The sequence below is a fragment of the Mixophyes fleayi genome, chromosome 10 (assembly GCF_038048845.1).
Source record: "Mixophyes fleayi isolate aMixFle1 chromosome 10, aMixFle1.hap1, whole genome shotgun sequence".
Lineage (NCBI taxonomy): Eukaryota > Metazoa > Chordata > Amphibia > Anura > Limnodynastidae > Mixophyes > Mixophyes fleayi.
In genome coordinates, this window is record NC_134411.1 from 104,064,489 (window position 1) to 104,085,805 (window position 21,317).

The 21,317-nt window shown below is 55.6% G+C and overlaps 1 protein-coding gene across 4 annotated transcripts in view; it reads right to left on the reverse strand.

The window, feature by feature from the left end:
• Positions 1–3,302: 3,302 nt before the first annotated feature.
• Positions 3,303–21,317, reverse strand: part of VAC14 (VAC14 component of PIKFYVE complex) — a 48,159-nt gene continuing 30,144 nt past the window's right edge. For 2 of the 4 annotated variants that reach the window (XM_075189414.1, XM_075189416.1), the window contains 8 exons: positions 19,429–19,494; positions 10,555–10,696; positions 9,512–9,644; positions 8,518–8,692; positions 7,814–7,932; positions 7,652–7,731; positions 4,701–4,851; positions 3,303–4,027 (listed from right to left, as the gene is read on the reverse strand). In XM_075189414.1, coding sequence (XP_075045515.1) covers positions 3,871–4,027; positions 4,701–4,851; positions 7,652–7,731; positions 7,814–7,932; positions 8,518–8,692; positions 9,512–9,644; positions 10,555–10,696; positions 19,429–19,494 — 1,023 coding nt within the window. In that variant the 3' untranslated portion in view covers positions 3,303–3,870. The remainder of the gene's footprint in view (positions 4,028–4,700; positions 4,852–7,651; positions 7,732–7,813; positions 7,933–8,517; positions 8,693–9,511; positions 9,645–10,554; positions 10,697–19,428; positions 19,495–21,317) is intronic. The other 2 variants (XR_012679611.1, XM_075189415.1) reach the window with 2 other exon arrangements.

The following is a 21,317-nucleotide window of genomic DNA, read 5'->3' on the forward strand; positions in this document are numbered from 1 at the left end:
ACATGACCTGACCACTGGACATGATCATAATACAATTCTATTACACTATACAGACATAGGACACTACACCTCCAACATGACCTGACCACTGGACATGATCATAATACAATTCTATTACACTATGTACAGACATAGGACACTACACCCCCAACATGACCTGACCCCTGGACATGTTCATAATACAATTCTATTACACTATATACAGACATAGGACACTACACCTCCAACATGACCTGACCACTGGACATGATCATAATACAATTCTATTACACTATACAGACATAGGACACTACATCCCCAACATGACCTGACCACTGGACATGATCATAATACAATTCTATTACACTATATACAGACATAGGACACTACACCTCCAACATGACCTGACCACTGGACATGATCATAATACAATTCTATTACACTATACAGACATAGGACACTACACCTCCAACATGACCTGACCCCTGGACATGATCATAATACAATTCTATTACACTGTATACAGACATAGGACACGACACCCCCAACATGACCTGACCACTGGACATGATCATAATACAATTCTATTACACTCTATACAGACATAGGACACTACACCCCCAACATGACCTGACCACTGGACATGATCATAATACAATTCTATTACACTATATACAGACATAGGACACTACACCCCCAACATGACCTGACCACTGGACATGATCATAATACAATTCTATTACACTGTATACAGACATAGGACACTACACCCCCAACATGACCTGATCACTGGACATGATCATAATACAATTCTATTACACTCTATACAGACATAGGACACTACACCTCCAACATGACCTGACCACTGGACATGATCATAATACAATTCTATTACACTCTATACAGACATAGGACACTACACCTCCAACATGACCTGACCCCTGGACATGATCATAATACAATTCTATTACACTGTATACAGACATAGGACACGACACCCCCAACATGACCTGACCACTGGACATGATCATAATACAATTCTATTACACTATATACAGACATAGGACACTACACCCCCAACATGACCTGACCACTGGACATGATCATAATACAATTCTATTACACTCTATACAGACATAGGACACTACACCTCCAACATGACCTGACCACTGGGCATGATCATAATACAATTATATTACACTTTATACAGACATAGGACACTACACCTCCAACATGACCTGACCACTGGGCATGATCATAATACAATTATATTACACTATATACAGACATAGGACACTACTTCCCCCCCCCCCCCCCTTGCCCCATCATGATCTAACCACAGCCCCAACCAGTTTGTCATGTACATATTGTAGGATATCTGCTAAACAAATGGAAATAGTTCTGTGCAACCTGATGGCTTCATATTATATTACAATAATGCAGTGTTTCCCCCCAGTCCTCAGGGCTCCTCACAGTGCAGCTTCCAGGTGACAGGTGAGATAATTATACCACCTGTGGATCTGTTACATTGTATCACTCAGTAATGATTACACCTGTGGATCTGTTACATTGTATCACTCAGTAATGATTACACCTGTGGATCTGTTACATTGTATCACTCAGTAATGATTACACCTGTGCTCCAGCAGGGAGATGTGGAAAACATGTACTGTTAGGGTCACTGAGGACTGGGTTAGGAAACACTGGGAAAATGTAATTTATTCATACTTTATTTTCAAATCTGAAATTCAGATTGAGAAAAAAGTTAGTTTAGTGCTTTTACTGCAAAAAATCTCAAATTACAGATACAATGCGATTTGTAGTCTCTGTAAATAAATCTCAGGAGTTTAATTGCTCAAGAACACACAATGTAACTGCTGGATTTTACGCAATTAATCTCGTGATAGGACAACAAACGTAGCTGTGTCCTTGGAGAGCTTTCTGCTCACAATCATCCAAGATCTCCTGAATGAACGATTCATCTCTTTCGTGGTGTTAAATGGACTGAGTGATTGATCTCATTCAGGGGGTCTTAGGAAACGGTGGGCTGGAAATGTTCATTGATGTTTATGGGAAGCGACTGAGTAGCAGCAATCACTGCACTGTAACAGCTATTATGTGTAGCTGAGCCCATAGGAAACAATGTGTTACAAAACAAGTCATTGCCTATTAGATTAACCCCTGAAGTAGCTCAAGCTCACCCCATGAATTCCTCCTCAAATCATAAATTCATCTCTCACAATCCCCCTCCACTAATTCAAAATCCAGCCCGACTCCGCCAAGCAGCCGAAGGCCCCCCCCCCCCGTACCCAGGCCCACACTGCAGACCACCATTTTTTATTTGTGCTGTGCATAATGTGATGGGGAGGGTACATGTACGAGTAAAGCTGCTGGGCACAGGGTACATGTACGAGTAAAGCTGCTAAGCACAGGGGGCACGTGGGCACATGGTACATGTACAAGTGAAGCTGCTGGGCACAGGGTACATGTACAAGTAAAGCTGCTAGGCACAGGGGCATGTGGGCACAGGGTACATGTACAAGTGAAGCTGCTGGGCACAGGGTACATGTACGAGTAAAGCTGCTAGGCACAGGGGGCACGTGGGCACATGGTACATGTACAAGTGAAGCTGCTGGGCACAGGGTACATGTACAAGTAAAGCTGCTAGGCACAGGGGCATGTGGGCACAGGGTACATGTACAAGTGAAGCTGCTGGGCACAGGGGCATGTGGGCACAGGGTACATGTAAGAGTAAAGCTGCTAGGCACAGGGGGCACAGGGTACATGTACAAGTGAAGCTGCTGGGCACAGGGGCATGTGGGCACATGTACAAGTGAAGCTGCTGGGCACAGGGGCATGTGGGCACATGTACAAGTGAAGCTGCTGGGCACAGGGGCATGTGGGCACATGTACAAGTGAAGCTGCTGGGCACAGGGGCATGTGGGCACATGTACGAGTAAAGCTCTTGGGTCCAGGGGGCATTTCTGTAATGACAGTACTACAGGGCTCCTCCTCTAGACTACAGAAACCCTGTATCACCAAATTACTGTATCCTCCAATGTGGAAATATTAAAATATATACATAAAATAATGCACAGTCACGCCCCCAATGGTATGACCACACCCCCTTTAACGGCATGGTGGCGCATACCTTTACATACCAGCCAACTATAGGGGGGCTCCATGAAGTTGCTGTATCGGGGCCCTGTGTGTGATATCCGGAGACCACTCTATCACATAACTGTTCCTTTTATGAATGGTGAAGTATAATACGATGCCGCTGCTCTTATATCACAGCTGAGAAATACACGACCTCGGTACGATGGATTTCACTTTTTAATCATTCAGATCATATAAAAAAATAAGCCAACAATTACAGGGAAGAAGTTGGATATTGGAGAACATACAACTTATATTATTTTTCAGGCCCCAGGAGATTGGACCCAGAGTGTGAGTGAGGGATACAGAACATTAATCCTGGCTGCAGATTCTGTATTAGACATTGTACACGCTTCCGTCCATGTGCTAAGTGATCTCTGACGTGTAGAGGTTACAGCGGGAGCCTGGCAGGCGCAGACTGCATGCACCTGGGTACAAAGTGCTTGTTTCCTGTGCTGTTACTACATATAACACAGCAAGACCATGTTCATATCAGCGACATGTATGTAACCAGAGCACGAGAGCAGCTTATATCCCAGGGGATCCTGATCTGACCTCACTGGGAGAGGAGGTCACAGTATGGGCCCCTGGTAGTGAGGCCCATGAACTCCGGAGCTGGAGGTCTCTATGGGGTGTGAAGGTCACATTATGGGCCCCTGGTAGTGAGGCCCAGGAGCTGGAGGTCTATAAGGGGTAAGAAGGTCCCTGTGTATAAGCAGGACGGTAGTACAGTCATTGTCCCAGGCGTCGCTCCCCTATATCTCCAGCTCTCTGATGTCTTATTTCCAGATGCTTGTTCTGAACCTTCTCAAAGTGCTGCAGGAGCTCCGTGTAATCTATCCTCACCGAGTCCTCTTTAGGGGGGCCCAGGGCGGCTGGCTCCGCGTGCCTGTGGAGACCAGAGAAGGCATTCCAACACTTACACTAGCACTCACTGTCCTCCCAAATCCTGTGCCACACTCACAGCCCCAACCCCCCCCTCCCTTACCCTGCTCTGTCCTCCCAAATCCTGTGCCACACTCACAGCCCCAACCCCCCCCTCCCTTACCCTGCTCTGTCCTCCCACATCCTGTGCCACACTCACAGCCCCAACCCCCCCCTCCCTTACCCTGCTCTGTCCTCCCAAATCCTGTGCCACACTCACAGCCCCAACCCCCCCCCCTCCCTTACCCTGCTCTGTCCTCCCAAATCCTGTGCCACACTCACAGCCCCAACCCCCCCCCCCCCCTTACCCTGCTCTGTCCTCCCAAATCCTGTGCCACACTCACAGCCCCAACCCCCCCCCCTCCCTTACCCTGCTCTGTCCTCCCAAATCCTGTGCCACACTCACAGCCCCAACCACACCCCCCTCCCTTACCCTGCTCTGTCCTCCCACATCCTGTGCCACACTCACAGCCCCAACCACACCCCCCTCCCTTACCCTGCTCTGTCCTCCCACATCCTGTGCCACACTCACAGCCCCCCCCCCCCCCCCCCCCCCCACACACATACACTTACCCTGTTCTGTCCTCCCACATCCTGTGCCACACTCACAGTTGCCCCCCCACCCCGTGCACACTTACCCTGCTCTCATGAGCTGGGGGTTTGGGACACACTGCAGCCGGTGTGACAACAGCTGGAAGGCACTGCTCTGTGGCAGCAGCATGAGTAGTCCATACAGGGCTCGGATCAGGTAGGGGTGATTCTCCACGTCCAGGAGCTGCAGGCGCAGGTCTATAAGAAACAGACAGTAAAGAGGCGGCTTCTACAGAGGAACAGCACTGAGTGTACTGTGATATGTGACCATATAAGGAGTGTCAGCCCCGTGCACTAACTCTCCCGCAGAGTGACCCGAACATGTCCCCGTATGCGACGCAGGCGTGTACACCCTGGCTGCACGCGCCCCCGTATGCGACGCAGGCGTGTACACCCTGGCTGCGCCCGTCCCCGTATGTGACGCAGGCGTGTACTCCAGCTGCCCGCGCCCCCGTATGCGACGCAGGCGTGTACACCCTGGCTGCGCGCGCCCCCGTATGCGACGCAGGCGTGTACACCCTGGCTGCGCGCGCCCCCGTATGCGACGCAGGCGTGTACACCCTGGCTGCGCGCGCCCCCGTATGCGACGCAGGCGTGTACTCCGGCTGCACGCGCCCCCGTATGCGACGCAGGCGTGTACACCCTGGCTGCACGCGCCCCCGTATGTGACGCAGGCGTGTACTCCGGCTGCACGCGCCCCCGTATGCGACGCAGGCGTGTACTCCGGCAGCACGCGCCCCCGTATGCGACGCAGGCGTGTACTCCGGCTGCGCGCGCCCCCGTATGCGACGCAGGCGTGTACTCCGGCTGCGCGCGCCCCCGTATGCGACGCAGGCGTGTACACCCTGGCTGCGCGCGCCCCCGTATGCGACGCAGGCGTGTACACCCTGGCTGCGCCCGTCCCCGTATGCGACGCAGGCGTGTACTCCGGCTGCACGCGCCCCCGTATGCGACGCAGGCGTGTACACCCTGGCTGCACGCGCCCCCGTATGTGACGCAGGCGTGTACACCCTGGCTGCACGCGCCCCCGTATGCGACGCAGGCGTGTACTCCGGCTGCACGCGCCCCCGTATGCGACGCAGGCGTGTACTCCGGCTGCACGCGCCCCCGTATGCGACGCAGGCGTGTACTCCGGCTGCACGCGCCCCCGTATGCGACGCAGGCGTGTACACCCTGGCTGCACGCGCCCCCGTATGCGACGCAGGCGTGTACTCCGGCTGCACGCGCCCCCGTATGCGACGCAGGCGTGTACTCCGGCTGCACGCGCCCCCGTATGCGACGCAGGCGTGTACTCCGGCTGCACGTGCCCCCGTATGTGACGCAGGCGTGTACTCCGGCTGCACGCGCCCCCGTATGCGACGCAGGCGTGTACATCCTGGCTGCACGCGCCCCCGTATGCGACGCAGGCGTGTACACCCTGGCTGCGCCCGTCCCCGTATGTGACGCAGGCGTGTACTCCAGCTGCCCGCGCCCCCGTATGCGACGCAGGCGTGTACACCCTGGCTGCGCGCGTCCCCGTATGTGACGCAGGCGTGTACACCCCTGGCTGCGCGCGCCCCCCGTATGCGACGCAGGCGTGTACACCCTGGCTGCGCGCGCCCCCCGTATGCGACGCAGGCGTGTACTCCGGCTGCACGCGCCCCCGTATGCGACGCAGGCGTGTACACCCTGGCTGCACGCGCCCCCGTATGCGACGCAGGCGTGTACACCCTGGCTGCACGCGCCCCCGTATGTGACGCAGGCGTGTACTCCGGCTGCACGCGCCCCCCGTATGCGACGCAGGCGTGTACTCCGGCTGCACGCGCCCCCGTATGCGACGCAGGCGTGTACTCCGGCTGCGCGCGCCCCCGTATGCGACGCAGGCGTGTACTCCCGGCTGCGCGCGCCCCCCGTATGCGACGCAGGCGTGTACACCCTGGCTGCGCGCGCCCCCCGTATGCGACGCAGGCGTGTACACCCCTGGCTGCGCCCGTCCCCGTATGCGACGCAGGCGTGTACTCCGGCTGCACGCGCCCCCGTATGCGACGCAGGCGTGTACACCCTGGCTGCACGCGCCCCCGTATGTGACGCAGGCGTGTACACCCTGGCTGCACGCGCCCCCCGTATGTGACGCAGGCGTGTACTCCGGCTGCACGTGCCCCCGTATGTGACGCAGGCGTGTACTCCGGCTGCACGCGCCCCCGTATGCGACGCAGGCGTGTACTCCGGCTGCACGCGCCCCCGTATGCGACGCAGGCGTGTACATCCTGGCTGCACGCGCCCCCGTATGTGACGCAGGCGTGTACTCCGGCTGCACGCGCCCCCGTATGCGACGCAGGCGTGTACTCCGGCTGCACGCGCCCCCCGTATGCGACGCAGGCGTGTACTCTGGCTGCACGCGCCCCCCGTATGCGACGCAGGCGTGTACTCCGGCTGCACGCGCCCCCCGTATGTGACGCAGGCGTGTACATCCTGGCTGCACGCGCCCCCCGTATGTGACGCAGGCGTGTACTCCGGCTGCACGCGCCCCCCGTATGTGACGCAGGCGTGTACATCCTGGCTGCACGCGCCCCCCGTATGTGACGCAGGCGTGTACACCCTGGCTGCACGCGCCCCCGTATGTGACGCAGGCGTGTACTCTGGCTGCACGCGCCCCCCGTATGCGACGCAGGCGTGTACTCCGGCTGCACGCGCCCCCGTATGTGACGCAGGCGTGTACATCCTGGCTGCACGCGCCCCCCGTATGCGACGCAGGCGTGTACTCCGGCTGCACGCGCCCCCCGTATGTGACGCAGGCGTGTACTCCGGCTGCACGCGCCCCCGTATGCGACGCAGGCGTGTACTCCGGCTGCACGCGCCCCCGTATGCGACGCAGGCGTGTACTATCTCATCACTTCTGCTCTATTTCCCACCTGTTGTGCTAGAGGTAGTGTGTAACTAAGACACAAGAGAAATGAGCTGTGTGTCATACGTGTACATGCATAAGACGGGGAAGATGGTAATAAGGGATCACGCTTACATGTGAATATGGGACACTCGATCAGCTGCACCAACTTATCCACTTCCGTCAGAAAATCCACCGTCACCTCCAGGTCACCACTGAACGCAGGCGTCAAGGAGCAATAAGCGCGCAGTGCGGCCATTTTACATTAACCCATTCAGTGCTAGAGTGTAAGGATACAACTTCTGGATGAGGCGGTAGGCGTGCTTGTAGTTCTGGGTGAGGAAACACAGGGACACTGTGGCCACAGGACTGTGACACCAGGAGCGATACAGACAGCAGAAGAGGTTACAGCTCTCCTGAAACGGGAAACAGAGTGATAATAATACTCCAGGTTATATAATGCAACAACGCGATTATCGAGACGCTCTGATCCGCAGACGTAGTATCTGCAATGTAATATATCCCTTCAAGACATAACTCCAGTGTCTCCTGCATCTGTTACTTCTGACCCTTCTCTGTGACTAATTCTAGGCCCGGGTTACACGGCGGGTTCTAGGCCCGGGTTACACGGCGGGTTCTAGGCCCGGGTTACACGGCGAGTTCTAGGCGGGCAGAAGGACCTTCTCCTATACAGATCTACAGAAATGTTAGAATGTAGATGGAATGATATCGCCTCATATTGCGCCTTGTGCATTCCCTGCCAATACCAGGAGACGTGCTGCTGGCTGACATGTACATGATGTTGGTCTATTTGAGGGGGGCTGTCCTAGCGCTCGGGCTTCATTTGGGGCTCAGCAGATGTGTCTCCTCTAAAGCAATTCACCTAGTAGAAAACTGACCAATCCTGACATACATGTATCCTGATCGGATGCTGGTTTGGAGTCCGTCCATTCTGCTGTGCGAGTGGGCCGACGCTTAGGACAGGGACCTTACATACGTACAGGGGTCTGCAGGTCCTTCAGCTGACTACGGAGCTGGAAAAGTTCAGACGAGGTCAGTAAAATGCTGTTTAGGTTCTGAACCATCGTAGATGCAAACTTTAGATTCTCCTCTCGCAGCAGGATGTCCGCCATGGAGTGGAAGATATTCTCTGCATTCAGGAGTAGACAGAGCTGCCTGAGACAGGGGGAAAACAGAGAATATATATATATATATAGCGCTCAGCGTTATTAATATAAGAGACACGGACATGACTGAGGCGTTTCAGCCATTTATGACCATTGTGGTGATGTCCCCAACCACCCACTTCCTCTGTGCCCAGCAACTTGCGCCCTGGCGCTCGCTCAGTCTCCGCTCACGGAGGTGCTGACCTTATTCAGTGTAAAATCCCTTCAGACATCTTTTCTTTAATATTACCAGAAAAGATTTAGGAACTAACGATTCTGTATGGAAATGATCGTAATTCTAGCAGTAAAATTCATTCCCTCGGATGGTGCAGGAGATATCGGGGGAGAATGACCCAGAAGCCGGCACACAAGGGGTAAACCAGCGTCGAGCTTCCTCCCCACTGAATAAGTGAAGCTAATTCGGCTCTCTGCTGCGCAGAATGAAACGCATGAATTGCCGGCATCCCCCAGGACGAGGAAATTACCCGGCTCCGCGAGGCAACGTGCTGAGAAGACACATTGCACCAACTATCGTCTTCAGCTACCCATAACAAAGTATCTGCCGGATAGAGCCGCATCGCTGGGGAACGGCTGCCGCACAGGGCAGGGGAGGACAATGGGCACATTGATGAATATTAGAAATGATCTTGGAACAAGTTAATCAGGGAAATGATATTTCCGCAGACAGACAACACCCGTGTGACCGACAGGGAGCAGTGACATCCTGCACAGTCACCCTGTACTATAGACAATATCACAATCCCCAGCACAGTGCTCTGTACAGTCCGCTCCCGGCATCTAGTCCTTCATCTACGTCTGTGCCAATTACCTGATGATAAAAGCCCCTCTGGTCTCCAGCAGTTTCCTCTCGCTGCTAAATCTCTTCAGCAGGTTTACCATGAAGCGGTGGAAATACGAGTTCATGGTGGGCGTAGAGGGCGAGCTCTCCGGGCCACGGGCACCTAGAACAGATAATTGGAGACGCTATTCACAACAGCTGACTTCTCATCTCATTCACATCTCACACATCCAGGGGCCTTTCATTCAGTTTCCTGGTGTAAATAAGGACAGACAGACGGGGGCAGCACTACACGGACCAGTCACCCTCATAGATGTATAAAGTGACCTCACACCATGAGAGAGGAGAGATGTGAGACGTGGACAGGCCTGGGAGATGCTACAGGTATATAAACCGTTTACAGCGGTGATCACTTGCAGAGAGCTCAGGTTTCATATGGAATAAAGTTATTCACATTCAGTAAATCTCAATATACGATGTCTTCCCGGCAACCCTGATAAATGACCATTCATCACCGGATAATGCTGACCACACGCTGCAGCGATAACCGGTGATTAGCGGTGTGTCCGATACTATGTCCCGGAAAATAACCTGGCTGACACTGACTGGCTCATATCAGACGTGCTCTATATACATAGATCTCAGGACCGCTGTGCAGCGCTAAAGCCATAGTCTGGCTCTCCACAGACAGGGTCTGATCTGTAAGGCTTCCCCCAGCCCTATAATATAAAGTGCCAGTCACTGCGCTACCGGCATAGTTAGTCCACTTGTGTCCCCTCACCAACACCAGCTAATCCGATCTATGCACCAGTAACACTATATAATTCCCAGGGGGCGATCATGAAGCTGTAGGGAACGTTGGGAGAAGACCCCACAACATGTAGCCAGTTCCTTACTGGGGGGTGAAACCATGGTCGTCAGCGGGGACATAAAGTGACCCCTGAGAGATAAAGCCGGAGCCTCTTACATTTGGTAATTCCGGGGACGGGGGCTTGTACCGTGGTGGTGACCACTGCCGGTATCAGAGCCTTCCCCTGACTGCACCATTATATACCGGAGTCATTACCGCTCACCCTCACCAGTACCGCGACCAGGAGACGGCACGTGGAGCTTGGCCTGGCCTGGCGCACTGTCGCTGCCATCGTTGGAGGCATCTGGTTGTCCACCCGGAGAGGAGGCAATTTCTGCTAGAACCTCCAGATCCTTCAGGATGACCTAAGTGTAAGACAAGTGGAGATTAGCGTAATGTGTCCCGCAATGTCTGAGGAGAGGGTTATTACACAGCCTGGGGGTATCGTCAAATCTACAGCTTCAATCCCACCCTCTGCTGGGACCCGGGAGAGACACTCAGGGCGAAGCCAAGGTGTCAGGTGTAACTGCTATGGTGGTGTGCGGAGTGTGAGTGGGAGTGTGAGTGGTATCTGCAGCAGGGACTGCTGTGAATTGTCTGTAGAGTGCTGCGTAATATGTTGGCGCAATAATAATAATAATAATAATAATAATAATAATAATAATAATAATAATGATGAGGATTAAGCTATTGCAGTGCACCCAGTAACAGTTGCAGGACGGCATGGATGAATACATCACAGGCACATGAAGGCGGAGCAGCCAGTGCCTCAGGAATGATGATTATGTCTGACACACTACTTGCCTGTAGTATTATGTCCAGCCCTGTGGTTTATTATCGGACAGGTGTTAATGTATAAAGTGATGGGTGTTTCGGAGTCGCCCCACAGAGTATTATAGCCGAGATGATCAGATTTGGGGCTGTATAGTATTTAACGGACCTATAACCAGTGTATTATATATTTTCACCATCTGTCTGGTTCTGAGTAGGAAGAACGGATCATCCTAATGAGAGATCGGACCCCGTCCACCAGGCTGTCCTGTGCCCTGATCTCTGCTACACAAACGGCTACAGCGACATTTCCAGGAGGCGGGCACCGGGTGACGGGAGATGAATGGCTGCACATTAGTATGCAGAGCAACATCCTCCTGGTGTAATACTCTGCAGAACAGCCCCAGCCTCCTGTTACCATGGAAACAAGAGCTGTATCCCGCAGCTCCGGCAGGGAAGGGGGGGGGGGCGCTAGTGCTCCAGCTACATTAACTATTTCCACCCTGTGCTTCATTTACTTCCAGCTGTGCAACAACAGAGACTTCTGCCAGGAGGATTGTGCTGCTCCATATAATAGCAGCAGAGACGGATTCTCTTACCAGCGGGTAACCCCCCTCCCCCATATATCACAGCCCTGTCTCACACACATATAGTATGTGGGGGGTGTATAGCATTACATCCAGGTCACCCCAGTACGATCCCCAACAGTGAGACGCAGACCTGTCATGTCACACAGTGCTCTGCATATTACAGCGCCCCACAGTCTATACCAGCGCTTCCCAAACCTGGTCCCTAGAGACCCCTAACAGTGCATGTTTTCCAGATCTCCCTGCTGCAGCACAGGTGTAATCATTAGACTGATACAATGTAACAGATCTGTTAGGGGGCCATGAGGACTGGGCTTAGGAAACACTGCTCTATACTATTCATCTCACTGACTGAGAAACACCGGACACACTGGTAATATACAGCACAGAACAAGGCTCAACCCAGCATCACAACATAATAGAGAAAACACATGTTTAATCCTATACGTATTACAACCTGCTACACCGCGAGGAGCAGAGTCCCAGCATAACCCCCCGTTACACCGCGAGGAGCAGAGTCCCAGCATAACTCCCGTTACACCGCGAGGAGCAGAGTCCCAGCATAACCCCGTTACACTGCGAGGAGCAGAGTCCCAGCATAACCCCCCGTTACACCGCGAGGAGCAGAGTCCCAGCATAACTCCCCGTTACACCGCGAGGAGCAGAGTCCCAGCATAACTCCCGTTACACCGCGAGGAGCAGAGTCCCAGCATAACCCCGTTACACTGCGAGGAGCAGAGTCCCAGCATAACCCCCCGTTACACCGCGAGGAGCAGAGTCCCAGCATAACTCCCCGTTACACCGCGAGGAGCAGAGTCCCAGCATAACCCCGTTACACCGCGAGGAGCAGAGTCCCAGCATAACCCCCGTTACACTACGAGGAGCAGAGTCCCAGCATAACCCCGTTACACCGCGAGGAGCAGAGTCCCAGCATAACCCCGTTACACCGCGAGGAGCAGAGTCCCAGCATAACTCCCCGTTACACTACGAGGAGCAGAGTCCCCGCATAACCCCCCGTTACACCGCGAGGAGCAGAGTCCCAGCATAACTCCCGTTACACCGCGAGGAGCAGAGTCCCAGCATAACCCCCCGTTACACCGCGAGGAGCAGAGTCCCAGCATAACCCCCCGTTACACCGCGAGGAGCAGAGTCCCAGCATAACCCCGTTACACCGCGAGGAGCAAAGTCCCAGCATAACCCCCGTTACACCGCGAGGAGCAAAGTCCCAGCATAACTCCCGTTACACCGCGAGGAGCAGAGTCCCAGCATAACTCCCCGTTACACCGCGAGGAGCAGAGTCCCAGCATAACTCCCCGTTACACCGCGAGGAGCAGAGTCCCAGCATAACTCCCCGTTACACCGCGAGGAGCAGAGTCCCAGCATAACCCCCCGTTACACCGCGAGGAGCAGAGTCCCAGCATAACTCCCCGTTACACCGCGAGGAGCAGAGTCCCAGCATAACCCCCCGTTACACTGCGAGGAGCAGAGTCCCCGCATAACCCCCTGTTACACCGCGAGGAGCAGAGTCCCCGCATAACCCCCCTTTACACCGCGAGGAGCAGAGTCCCAGCATAACCACCCGTTACACCGCGAGGAGCAGAGTCCCAGCATAACCCCCCGTTACACCGCGAGGAGCAGAGTCCCAGCATAACCCCCCGTTACACCGCGAGGAGCAGAGTCCCAGCATAACCCCCCGTTACACCGCGAGGAGCAGAGTCCCAGCATAACCCCCGTTACACCGCGAGGAGCAGAGTCCCAGCATAACCCCCCGTTACACCGCGAGGAGCAGAGTCCCAGCATAACCCCCGTTACACCGCGAGGAGCAGAGTCCCAGCATAACCCCCGTTACACCACGAGGAGCAGAGTCCCAGCATAACCCCTGTTACACCACGAGGAGCAGAGTCCCAGCATAACCCCCTGTTACACCACGAGGAGCAGAGTCCCAGCATAACCCCCGTTACACCGCGAGGAGCAGAGTCCCAGCATAACCCCCGTTACACCACGAGGAGCAGAGTCCCAGCATAACTCCCGTTACACCGCGAGGAGCAGAGTCCCAGCATAACCCCCCGTTACACCGCGAGGAGCAGAGTCCCAGCATAACCCCCCGTTACACCGCGAGGAGCAGAGTCCCAGCATAACCCCCCGTTACACCGCGAGGAGCAGAGTCCCAGCATAACCCCCCGTTACACCGCGAGGAGCAGAGTCCCAGCATAACCCCCCGTTACACTGCGAGGAGCAGAGTCCCAGCATAACCCCGTTACAACGCGAGGAGCAGAGTCCCAGCATAACCCCGTTACAACGCGAGGAGCAGAGTCCCAGCATAACCCCCGTTACACCGCGAGGAGCAGAGTCCCAGCATAACCCCCGTTACACCGCGAGGAGCAGAGTCCCAGCATAACCCCCGTTACACCGCGAGGAGCAGAGTCCCAGCATAACCCCCGTTACACCGCGAGGAGCAGAGTCCCAGCATAACCCCTGTTACACCACGAGGAGCAGAGTCCCAGCATAACCCCTGTTACACCACGAGGAGCAGAGTCCCAGCATAACCCCCTGTTACACCACGAGGAGCAGAGTCCCAGCATAACCCCCTGTTACACCACGAGGAGCAGAGTCCCAGCATAACCCCCGTTACACCACGAGGAGCAGAGTCCCAGCATAACCCCCGTTACACCGCGAGGAGCAGAGTCCCAGCATAACCCCCCGTTACACCGCGAGGAGCAGAGTCCCAGCATAACCCCCCGTTACACCGCGAGGAGCAGAGTCCCAGCATAACCCCCCGTTACACCGCGAGGAGCAGAGTCCCAGCATAACCCCCCGTTACACCGCGAGGAGCAGAGTCCCAGCATAACCCCCGTTACACCGCGAGGAGCAGAGTCCCAGCATAACTCCCATTACACCGCGAGGAGCAGAGTCCCAGCATAACCCCCGTTACACCGCGAGGAGCAGAGTCCCAGCATAACCCCCGTTACACTACGAGGAGCAGAGTCCCAGCATAACCCCCGTTACACTACGAGGAGCAGAGTCCAAACATAACCCCCGTTACACCACAAGGAGCAGAGTCCCAGCATAACCCCCGTTACACCACGAGGAGCAGAGTCCCAGCGTGACCCCCGTTACACCACGAGGAGCAGAGTCCCAGCGTGACCCCCGTTACACCACGAGGAGCAGAGTCCCAGCGTGACCCCCGTTACACCACGAGGAGCAGAGTCCCAGCATAACCCCTGTTACACCACGAGGAGCAGAGTCCCAGCATAACCCCCTGTTACACCACGAGGAGCAGAGTCCCAGCATAACTCCCGTTACACCACGAGGAGCTGAGTCCCCGCATAACCCCGTAACACTACGAGGAGCAAAGTCCCAGCATAACTCCCGTTACACCGCGAGGAGCAGAGTCCTAGCATAACCCCCCGTTACACCGCGAGGAGCAGAGTCCCAGCATAACCCCCCGTTACACCGCGAGGAGCAGAGTCCCCGCATAACCCCGTAACACTACGAGGAGCAGATTCCCAGCGTGACCCCCGTTACACCACGAGGAGCAGAGTCCCAGCATAACCCCTGTTACACCACGAGGAGCAGAGTCCCAGCATAACCCCCTGTTACACCACGAGGAGCAGAGTCCCAGCATAACCCCCGTTACACTACGAGGAGCAGAGTCCCAGCATAACCCCCGTTACACCACGAGGAGCAGAGTCCCAGCATAACTCCCGTTACACCGCGAGGAGCAGAGTCCCAGCATAACCCCCGTTACACCGCGAGGAGCAGAGTCCCAGCATAACTCCCGTTACACCGCGAGGAGCAGAGTCCTAGCATAACCCCCCGTTACACCGCGAGGAGCAGAGTCCCAGCATAACCCCCCGTTACACCGCGAGGAGCAGAGTCCCCGCATAACCCCGTAACACTGCGAGGAGCAAAGTCCCAGCATAACTCCCGTTACACCGCGAGGAGCAGAGTCCCAGCATAACCCCCCGTTACACTGCGAGGAGCAGAGTCCCAGCATAACCCCCCGTTACACCGCGAGGAGCAGAGTCCCAGCATAACCCCCCGTTACACCGCGAGGAGCAGAGTCCCAGCATAACCCCCCGTTACACCGCGAGGAGCAGAGTCCCAGCATAACCCCCCGTTACACCGCGAGGAGCAGAGTCCCAGCATAACCCCCCGTTACACCGCGAGGAGTAGAGTCCCAGCATAACCCCTCGTTACATCGCGAGGAGCAGAGTCCCAGCATAACCCCCCGTTACATCGCGAGGAGCAGAGTCCCCGCATAACCCCCCGTTACACCGCGAGGAGCAGAGTCCCAGCATAACCACCCGTTACACCGCGAGGAGCAGAGTCCCAGCATAACCACCCGTTACACCGCGAGGAGCAGAGACCCAGCATAACCCCCCGTTACACCGCGAGGAGCAGAGTCCCAGCATAACCCCCCGTTACACCGCGAGGAGCAGAGTCCCAGCATAACCCCCCGTTACACCGCGAGGAGCAGAGTCCCAGCATAACCCCCGTTACACCGCGAGGAGCAGAGTCCCAGCATAACTCCCTTTACACCGCGAGGAGCAGAGTCCCAGCATAACTCCCATTACACCGCGAGGAGCAGAGTCCCAGCATAACCCCCGTTACACCGCGAGGAGCAGAGTCCCAGCATAACCCCCCGTTACACTACGAGGAGCAGAGTCCCAGCATAACCCCGTTACAACGCGAGGAGCAGAGTCCCAGCATAACCCCCGTTACACCGCGAGGAGCAGAGTCCCAGCATAACCCCCCGTTACACCGCGAGGAGCAGAGTCCCAGCATAACCCCCCGTTACATCGCGAGGAGCAGAGTCCCCGCATAACCCCCCGTTACACCGCGAGGAGCAAAGTCCCAGCATAACTCCCGTTACACCGCGAGGAGCAGAGTCCCAGCATAACTCCCGTTACACCGCGAGGAGCAGAGTCCCAGCATAACTCCCCGTTACACCGCGAGGAGCAGAGTCCCAGCATAACTCCCCGTTACACCGCGAGGAGCAGAGTCCCAGCATAACTCCCCGTTACACCGCGAGGAGTAGAGTCCCAGCATAACTCCCCGTTACACCGCGAGGAGCAGAGTCCCAGCATAACCCCCCGTTACACCGCGAGGAGCAGAGTCCCAGCATAACCCCCCGTTACACCGCGAGGAGCAGAGTCCCAGCATAACCCCCCGTTACACCGCGAGGAGCAGAGTCCCAGCATAACCCCCCGTTACACCGCGAGGAGCAGAGTCCCAGCATAACCCCCCGTTACACCGCGAGGAGCAGAGTCCCAGCATAACCCCCGTTACACCACGAGGAGCAGAGTCCCAGCATAACCCCCGTTACACCGCGAGGAGCAGAGTCCCAGCATAACCCCCCCGTTACACCGCGAGGAGCAGAGTCCCAGCATAACCCCCCGTTACACCGCGAGGAGCAGAGTCCCAGCATAACCCCCCGTTACACTACGAGGAGCAGAGTCCCAGCATAACCCCGTTACAACGCGAGGAGCAGAGTCCCAGCATAACTCCCATTACACCGCGAGGAGCAGAGTCCCAGCATAACTCCCATTACACCGCGAGGAGCAGAGTCCCAGCATAACTCCCATTACACCGCGAGGAGCAGAGTCCCAGCATAACCCCCGTTACAACGCGAGGAGCAGAGTCCCAGCATAACCCCCCGTTACACCGCGAGGAGCAGAGTCCCAGCATAACCCCCCGTTACATCGCGAGGAGCAGAGTCCCCGCATAACCCCCCGTTACACCGCGAGGAGCAGAGTCCCAGCATAACCACCCGTTACACCGCGAGGAGCAGAGTCCCAGCATAACCACCCGTTACACCGCGAAGAGCAGAGACCCAGCATAACCCCCCGTTACACCGCGAGGAGCAGAGTCCCAGCATAACCCCCCGTTACACCGCGAGGAGCAGAGTCCCAGCATAACCCCCCGTTACACCGCGAGGAGCAGAGTCCCAGCATAACCCCCGTTACACCGCGAGGAGCAGAGTCCCAGCATAACTCCCATTACACCGCGAGGAGCAGAGTCCCAGCATAACCCCCGTTACACCGCGAGGAGCAGAGTCCCAGCATAACCCCCCCATTACACTACGAGGAGCAGAGTCCCAGCATAACCCCGTTACAACGCGAGGAGCAGAGTCCCAGCATAACCCCCGTTACACTACGAGGAGCAGAGTCCCAGCATAAACCCCGTTACACCACAAGGAGCAGAGTCCCAGCATAACCCCCGTTACACCGCGAGGAGCAGAGTCCCAGCATAACCCCCCGTTACACTGCGAGGAGCAGAGTCCCAGCATAACTCCCGTTACACCGCGAGGAGCAGAGTCCCAGCATAACCCCCGTTACACCGCGAGGAGCAGAGTCCCAGCATAACCCCCGTTACAACGCGAGGAGCAGAGTCCCAGCATAACCCCCCGTTACATCGCGAGGAGCAGAGTCCCCGCATAACCCCCCGTTACACCGCGAGGAGCAGAGTCCCAGCATAACCACCCGTTACACCGCGAGGAGCAGAGTCCCAGCATAACCACCCGTTACACCGCGAGGAGCAGAGACCCAGCATAACCCCCCGTTACACCGCGAGGAGCAGAGTCCCAGCATAACCCCCCGTTACACCGCGAGGAGCAGAGTCCCAGCATAACCCCCCGTTACACCGCGAGGAGCAGAGTCCCAGCATAACCCCCCGTTACACCGCGAGGAGCAGAGTCCCAGCATAACTCCCATTACACCGCGAGGAGCAGAGTCCCAGCATAACCCCCGTTACACCGCGAGGAGCAGAGTCCCAGCATAACCCCCCCATTACACTACGAGGAGCAGAGTCCCAGCATAACCCCGTTACAACGCGAGGAGCAGAGTCCCAGCATAACCCCCGTTACACTACGAGGAGCAGAGTCCCAGCATAACCCCCGTTACACCACAAGGAGCAGAGTCCCAGCATAAACCCCGTTACACCACAAGGAGCAGAGTCCCAGCATAACCCCCGTTACACCGCGAGGAGCAGAGTCCCAGCATAACCCCCCGTTACACTGCGAGGAGCAGAGTCCCAGCATAACTCCCGTTACACCGCGAGGAGCAGAGTCCCAGCATAACCCCCGTTACACCGCGAGGAGCAGAGTCCCAGCATAACCCCCGTTACACCGCGAGGAGCAGAGTCCCAGCGTGATCCCCGTTACACCACGAGGAGCAGAGTCCCAGCATAACCCCCGTTACACCGCGAGGAGCAGAGTCCCAGCGTGACCCCCGTTACACCACGAGGAGCAGAGTCCCAGCATAACCCCCGTTACACCGCGAGGAGCAGAGTCCCAGCATAACCCCCGTTACACTACGAGGAGCAGAGTCCCAGCATAACCCCCCGTTACACCACGAGGAGCAGAGTCCCAGCATAACCCCCCGTTACACCGCGAGGAGCAGAGTCCCAGCATAACTCCCGTTACAACGCGAGGAGCAGAGTCCCAGCATAACCCCCCGTTACAACGCGAGGAGCAGAGTCCCAGCATAACCCCCGTTACACCGCGAGGAGCAGAGTCCCAGCGTGACCCGTTATAAACTGATAATTACACATCTTATCCTATTAATGGGAATGTTTCCAGGGCTTACAGACATGTTATTATGTTATGGACAAGACAGATTGTGTGAATGTGAACAAATGAAGCCATGCAGCCTCCCAGGATGCATTGCATGCAAGAGACCCCGTTAATGGCTGCTCCGGACACACAGTATAATCTGAGAAAACAGCACAGTCCTCACCTCATCAGACTCGTCAGAGAGGGTCTTCAGCAAGATGGGGAACAGCAGGTCCGTGTGACGAAACATCTACAAGAAAACACATTTCTGAGTCAGATAATGAGAGGTCAGAGCGGTGACTTTATCACCTTCAGCAAATTCAGACCTCTACTAGTGTGCGAGTATCAGATCCCCGGGATCTAGATGTACAGGAGGGATCTATACCTGTCTGTATACTGTCCCTGAGATCTACACCTGTGTGTATACTGTCCCCCGGATCTACACCTGTCTGTATACTGTCCCCGTGATCTACACCTGTCTGTATACTGTCCCCCGGATCTATACCTGTCTGTATACTGTCCCCGGGATCTACACCGGTCTGTATACTGTCCCCCGGATCTACACCTGTCTGTATACTGTCCCCAGGATCTACACCTGTCTGTATACTGTCCCCCGGGATCTACACCTGTCTGTATACTGTCCCCCGGGATCTACACCTGTCTGTATACTGTCCCCCGGATCTATACCTGTCTGTATACTGTCCCCCGGATCTATACCTGTCTGTATACTGTCCCCCGGATCTATACCTGTCTGTATACTGTCCGAGCGATCTACACCTGTCTGTATACTGTCCCCGGGATCTACACCTGTCTGTATACTGTCCCCGGGATCTATACCTGTCTGTATACTGTCCCCGGGATCTATACCTGTCCGTATACTGTCCCCCGGATCTACACCTGTCTGTATACTGTCCCCGGGATCTACACCTGTCTGTATACTGTCCTCGGGATCTATACCTGTCTGTATACTGTCCCCCGGATCTATACCTGTCTGTATACTGTCCCCGGGATCTATACCTGTCCGTATACTGTCCCCGGGATCTATACCTGTCCGTATACTGTCCCCCGGATCTATACCTGTCCGTATACTGTCCCCAGAATCTATACCTGTCCGTATACTGTCCCCGGGATCTACACCTGTCCGTATACTGTCCTCGGGATCTATACCTGTCTGTATACTGTCCCCCGGATCTATACCTGTCTGTATACTGTCCCCCGGATCTATACCTGTCTGTATACTGTCCCCCGGATCTATACCTGTCTGTATACTGTCCCCCGGATCTATACCTGTCTGTATACTGTCCCTGCGATCTACACCTGACTGTATACTGTCCCCGGGATCTACACCTGTCTGTATACTGTCCCCGGGATCTACACCTGTCTGTATACTGTCCCCGCGATCTACACCTGTCTGTATACTGTCCCCGCGATCTACACCTGTCTGTATACTGTCCCCGCGATCTACACCTGTCTGTATACTGTCCCCGCGATCTACACTTGACTGTATACTGTCCCCGGGATCTACACCTGTCTGTATACTGTCCCCGGGATCTACACCTGTCTGTATACTGTCCCCGGGATCTACACCTGTCTGTATACTGTCCCCGGGATCTAGATGTACAGGAGGGATCTATAACTGTCTGTATACTGTCCCCGGGATCTAGATGTACAGGAGGGGTCTATACTTGTGTGTATACTGTCCCCGGGATCTATACCTGTCTGTATACTGTCCCCGGGATCTATACCTGTCTGTATACTGTCCCCGGGATCTATACCTGTCTGTATACTGTCCCCGGGATCTATACCTGTCTGTATACTGTCCCCGGGATCTAGATGTACAGGAGGGGTCTATACCCGTCTGTATACTGTCCCCGGGATCTAGATGTACAGGAGGGGTCTATACCTGTCTGTATACTGTCCCCGGGATCTATACCTGTCTGTATACTGTCCCCGGGATCTATACCTGTCTGTATACTGTCCCCGGGATCTATACCTGTCTGTATACTGTCCCCGGGATCTATACCTGTCTGTATACTGTCCCCGGGATCTATACCTGTCTGTATACTGTCCCCG